General features: G+C 36.4%; 1 protein-coding gene across 3 annotated transcripts in view; it reads left to right on the top strand.

The window, feature by feature from the left end:
• Positions 1-5,992, top strand: part of LOC116036315 (voltage-dependent calcium channel subunit alpha-2/delta-4-like) — a 137,505-nt gene extending 131,513 nt beyond the window's left edge. For all 3 annotated transcript variants that reach the window (XM_031279827.2, XM_031279828.2, XM_031279825.2), the window contains 2 exons: positions 824-906; positions 5,485-5,992. In XM_031279827.2, the coding sequence (XP_031135687.1) occupies positions 824-906; positions 5,485-5,586 (185 nt within the window). In that variant the 3' untranslated portion in view covers positions 5,587-5,992. The remainder of the gene's footprint in view (positions 1-823; positions 907-5,484) is intronic.
• Positions 5,993-6,689: the final 697 nt, after the last annotated feature.

Below are 6,689 nucleotides of genomic sequence, written 5' to 3'. Positions count from 1 at the left end.
AAATAGCCAGAGTCACTGTCTGTGGTCTGCTGCTGCTGCCAGTTTCTGTTTATTTATTTTTTGATCAGGTAGTTCCTACAGTTTTCTCTGGATTTCGGTGAGACAAAATTAAATGTTTTTCTGTGATTGTTGCGGGCAAAAATCCTTGATTACGCGGCACGTTTTCTTAAAAAATGCGATGGAATATGCGGGATATTTATGCAATTTTATGCGATGAAATTGCGGGAACTTGCAAAAACTGCGGTTTCATCGTGGCTTCATCGCGGGGTTTGCAGCTTTTCGATGATGTTCACGTCGCGTAATTACGTCACTTCATAACGTTCCCAACAACAAGGGAATGTTAGGAAGTGATGGGGCAACAAGGGAAAATGGCTGCTCTTGTGTGAAGTAAACGCAACATTTTTCAACTTTCTGCTAAGATATATGTGTGACTTTTTTGCAACGAAAATGCGGGGATTATGAAATTGCGCAAGCCCCGCATATTTTGCGCGGAAATCGGCAATTTATGCAACGAAAGTGCGGCGTATTTGAAAAAATGCGACCCCCGCATAAATATGCGGACTTTGCCTGATTATGCATTGAATTATGCGATCACATAATCACGTTTTTCTGGAGGGACTGAATAAAACTTTTGTTAAATTAAAAAAAATGTTTGCTGCAAAAACTTTATATATATATATATATTTAAGTCAGGTTCTTAAAAAAAACAGATCTAGGAACTGAAAGTCAGGTTTAGTATCTGGACGTTTGATGGAATGTTTTAAGCGATGCTGAGCGGTAGTCCTCAGCGATGAGTGGTCTGTTTTACTTAACAACAGTGAACATAACGCCACGGTGAAGTGCAACAGGATGAAATCCCAGAAGGTGCGGAGGCGTCCTCATTCCTGCCACGCCTACCACCCGAAGGTGAGTGCTGAGGCTCTGGGATCCCCAGATCTCTCACTACACCTTCAGACAGCTCTACGGACGGGATGTCTGTGGGCTCTTAAACAGTTTGAAGAGCTGACAAATTAATGTAGCGACAATTAAGGACCTTAAAAAGTCTTAGATGCCATTTTTCAATATGTTTATTTGTCCAAAGAGGTTTTATGCTGAAGTTTGTGTGAATTTAATGATTGTAGGCACGTTTTTCAACATACTATACTATGACTTTGTTTCGACTTATTTCGACATACTATACTATGACTTTTTAATGTTTTTTTGACATACTATACTATGACTTTTTTATGATTTTTCGACATACTATACCATTACTTTTTTTTGTCTTTTTTCTACATACTATACTACGACTTTTTTATGATTTTTTCGACACATTATACTATGACTGTTTTTTTGACTTTTTTCGACATAATATACTATGACTTTTTTTCGACGTACTATACAGGGTTCATACGTTTTGAAAAGAACTGGAAAAGTTATGGAATTTAAAAAATGCAAATTCCAGGCCTGAAAACGTTTTGGAAACATAAAAAGACCCAGAAAGTTTTGGAAAAGTCATTGAATTTGTTTTTTAACACAGCATAATAATATGTGATTAATAAATGTATTTTCACGTCATCTTAACCTCAACGTTCTCGTCGGGGTACAATGTTACCGATCCCACTATGACCCACATTAATTATCATTCATTTTCTTGTTAAACCTCTGAGGGTAAACTTTAACACAGATTATTATTCTTATTGTGTAATGTCGACTGACATTTTCAGGAATACATAGTCATGGAAATTTGCCAAAAAGTCATGAAAAAGTCATGGAAAAGTCATGGAAAAAGAACCCTGACTATACTATGACTCTTTTATGATCTTTTTCGACCTGCTATGCTATGACTTTTTTTCGACTTTTTTTCAACATAATATACTATGACTTTTTCATGATTTTTTCACATGCTATACTATGACTTTTTATTGATGTTATAGACATACTATACTATTACTTTTTTTGTCTTTTTTCGACATAATATACTATGACTTTTTTTCAAGTTTTTTCGACATAATATACTATGACTTTTTTCGACATACTATATTTTGACTTTTTCTTGATTTTTTCAGATACTATACTATTACTTTTTTTCAAGTTTTTTTCAACATACTATACTATGACTTTTTAATGATTTTATAGACATACTATACTATGACTTTTTTTGTCTTTTTTCGACCTACTATACTATGACTTTTTTCGTCTTTTTTCTACATACTATACTATTACTTTTTTATGTTTCGACATACTATACTGACTTTTTAATGATTTTTTTCGACATACTATACTATGACTTTTTTAATGATTTTTTTCGATATACTATACTATGACTTTTTTTATGATTTTTTTTCGATATACTATACTATGACTTTTTTATGATTTTTTTCGATATACTATACTATGACTTTTTTATGATTTTTTCAACATACTATACTATGACTTTTTTTCGAGTTTTTTCGACATACTATACGATGACATTTTTCGTCTTTTTTCGACATACTATACTATGACTTTTTAATTTTTTTGACATACTATACTATGACTTTTTTTTCGAGTTTTTTCGACATACTGTACTATGACTTTTTAATTTTTTCGACATACTATACTATGACTTTTTTCGACTTTTTTTGACATACCATACTATGACTTTTTTATGATTTTTTCAACATACTATACTATGACTTTTTTATGTTTCGACATACTATACTGACTTTTTAATGATTTTTTTCAACATACTATACTATGACTTTTTTTCGATTTTTTTCGACATACTATACTATGACTTTTTTTCGAGTTTTTTCGACATACATACTATGACTTTTTTTTCGAGTTTTTACGACATACTGTACTATGACTTTTTTAAGATTTTTTCAACATACTATACTATGACTTTTTTCGACATAATATATTATGACTTTTTTTCGACATACTATACTATAACTTTTTCTTGATTTTTTCACATACTATACTATGACTTTTTTTCGAGTTTTTTCGACATACTATACTATGACTTTTTTATGATTTTTTCAACATACTATACTATGACTTTTTTTTTACTTTTTTCGACATAATATACTATGACTTTTTCTTGATTTTTTCACATACTATATTATGAGTTTTTTCCAAGTTTTTTTGACATACTACGCTATGACTTTTTTTATGATTTTTTCAACATACTGTACTATGACTTTTTAATTTTTTCGACATACTATACTATGACTTTTTTTCGACATACTATACTATGACTTTTTTATGATTTTTTTCGATATACTATACTATGACTTTTTTATGATTTTTTTCGATATACTATACTATGACTTTTTTATGATTTTTTCAACATACTATGACTTTTTTTCGAGTTTTTTCGACATACTATACGATGACATTTTTCGTCTTTTTTCGACATACTATACTATGACTTTTTAATTTTTTTGACATACTATACTATGACTTTTTTTTCGAGTTTTTTCGACATATTGTACTATGACTTTTTAATTTTTTCGACATACTATACTATGACTTTTTTCTCGACTTTTTTCAACATACTATACTATGACTTTTTCGAGTTTTTTCGACATAATATACTATGACTTTTTAATTTTTTTGACATACTATACTATGGCTTTTTTTCCAAGATACTATGCTATGACTTTTTTATGATTTCTTCACATGCTACACTATGACTTTTTTTTCCAAGTTTTTTCTACATACTATACTATGACTTTTTTATGTTTTTTTTCAACATACCATTCAATGACTTTTTAATGACAATTTTGTTCAATCCAAACTTTATTCCAGACTCACCAGAGGGTCCATAGCATAAAGAAGATACAGACATACAAGATCAAAACCACAACAATTCATTATTCAATTCAAAAACATTATGTTATGTTAACATATGTTGGCTCCAGTGTTTTCTGAGGCCTTGATGAGTACCGAGCGCAGCTCTTCCCAGGGCTGGTTAAAGCCTCTTTGATGCTGATCTCTGACTCATCCAAGCGACACATGAAATGTCTTAAAAATGCCTCACATGTAGGGACATTGGAGGACACAAATAGTTGACTGGCACGATGTCATCTGGGAACCTAAAGTAACAGCCTCATTGCATTAAGATATTATGAGCCTCCGCATACTACTTCTCCTGTAGCTACACCCGAAGATGAGCTGTATACATAGGTGAGCAGAAAGCTCTAAATAATGAACATTTGACATTGACAGAACACATACTGAACTTGCGAAGCAACACATTGCCCTGAGCATATAGGTTACAACACGTTAATAAATCTCTCTGTTATCATTCTTATCATCGGTGAGAAAATGACCAAAGTATTTTATTTCCTCATGAGAAGTCATGAGAAGATATCACACAAATGAAATTCCTCTACTTCTGACTATCATGACAGTACTATTTTTGGCATTAAATGCAATGTCATAATCTGTGCCGTAATGTGAGCAACCCTTCAGTAATTGCTGCAGCCCAGCACTACATGTACTGAAAATGATCAGGTCGTCAGTATATATAAGATAATTGATAAGTTTCCACCAAGACAGCCTGTGTTACACCCATTCAAAGGTTTCTATGGGTCACATGGGTTGTGACGAAAAGAGAGCTGAGCCAGAAGGCAAAGCTCTCAATCTACCAGTCAGTTTTCGTTCCTACCCTCACCTATGGTCATGAAGGCTGGGTCATGACCGAAAGAACTAGATCCAGGGTACAAGCGGCCGAAATGGGTTTCCTCAGGAGGGTGGCTGGCGTCTCCCTTAGAGATAGGGTGAGAAGCTCAGTCATCCGTGAGGAGCTCGGAGTAGAGCCGCTGCTCCTTCGCGTTGCAAGGAGCCAGTTGAGGTGGTTCGGGCATCTGGTAAGGATGCCCCCTGGGAGCCTCCCTAGGGAGGTGTTCCAGGCACGTCCAGCTGTGAGGAGGCCTCGGGGAAGACCCAGGACTAGGTGGAGGGATTATATCTCCAACCTGGCCTGGGAACGCCTCGGGATCCCCCAGTCGGAGCTGGTTAATGTGGCTCGGGAAAGGGAAGTTTGGGGTCCCCTGCTGGAGCTGCTGCCCCCGTGGCCCGAGACCGGATAAGCGGACGAAGATGGATGGATGGATGGATGGATGAATGGATGGATCCTTATACACACTGAATAAAATAGGAGACAGAAATGGCAAACACCCTTGTTTACACAAAACAATTTCAGTCAAAGGCCTTGAATGCATCAATAAATACAGTGGAATTTTGGGTTCCATATTTTTTTCCTTTATAACATAAATACAGTGCCACGTTTCCATACTTTACCATGGCTTTTCGACATACTATACTATGACTTTTTTATGATTTTTCGACATACTATACTATGACTTTTTATGTTTTTTGGGGGGTTTTTCATGATTTTTCTCAACAAACTGACACTTTAGGACTTCTCCTGCACCAAATGTATTCAATAATTTAGTTAAGTGAATATAAGTGTGTGTTTTTATTGTTAACTCTTATGTTGAAATTCTCCAACAGGAAAATGCCAAGGAGTGTGGCGGGGCGTCGGCCATCATCCCGTCGCTCTCAGTCTTCTCGGTGTCTCTGCTTGTCTCGGCGCTCCTCCACCATTGGACGTAAAGAAGGAACCAATCAGGATGCTCCGAGGGAGGCGGCAGAAAAGTAGATCCAAAACGTCAGCACAGGATGTTTGTTTTTTTTAATTTTCCACGAGAGACGACGGGACATCTCAGACTTTCTTTCCTGCTGTTCAGACGAGTCTCTGCTTGCTGCAGTGGAGATAAAGGGCTATTTCTTATTTTTTAGACTTGTTTCTCATTCCTGAACTTGAATGAGGAACAAAAAGTCCCGATTCTGTTGAAACAGACTCGGGTGGATGGACGTAAACAGTGCGGCGAACTGTTGCCATTACACTCAAAGAATGTAGTATCTTTGTAGCTTTTTGATACAGAAATATTGTACACAAAGTAGAGTTTTACATTCAAATGACTTAACAATTTAATAAAAAGAAGTAGGAGCATCAAAAGCTGCCGTAATCAGCTCTTTGGGAGGTTAAAGGTCAACAGGAAATACAGTGGGCAAATGTTAAAGTACAAGTTATACACTTTTTACCTGCAGCTGTGGTTTAAACCTGAGTTTTAGTCGTGTGATAGTCAGAATTGATATCCTCAGATTGAGTGCAACGGTGTTTTAGATTTAAGCCCAGTTCAGATCAAAGATTGGCAACGAGATTAAACCGTTTTAGAACGTCGCAGAAAAAGTTTCAGCGGTCTGAACCGGCCCGTCTCAGCTCGACTCAAACCAGCTGATGGTGTCGCTGCGACTCAGCTGGTGGAGTCTCCAGAGGCTGGTTTTAGAACGTAAGAGACGTCTCCTGTTTCAACAACCGATAGAGAAGTCAGCTGGTTGAGTCTCCAGAGGCTGGTTTTAGAACGTAAGAGACGTCTCCTGTTTCAACAGCCGATAGAGAAGTCAGCTGGTGGAGTCTCCAGAGGCTGGTTTTAGAACGTAAGAGACGTCTCCTGTGTCAACAGCCAATAGAGAAGTCAGCTGGTGGAGTCTCCAGAGGCTGGTTTTAGAACGTAAGAGACGTCTCCTGTTTCAACAACCGATAGAGAAGTCAGCTGGTTGAGTCTCCAGAGGCTGGTTTTAGAACGTAAGAGACGTCTCCTGTTTCAACAGCCGATAGAGAAGTCAGCTGGTGGAGTCTCCAGAGGCTGGTT

Source organism: Sander lucioperca, chromosome 7 (assembly GCF_008315115.2).
Source record: "Sander lucioperca isolate FBNREF2018 chromosome 7, SLUC_FBN_1.2, whole genome shotgun sequence".
Classification (NCBI taxonomy): domain Eukaryota; kingdom Metazoa; phylum Chordata; class Actinopteri; order Perciformes; family Percidae; genus Sander; species Sander lucioperca.
The sequence above is the reverse complement of the archived record's forward strand: the minus strand, read 5'-3'. Positions and strand labels throughout refer to the sequence as shown.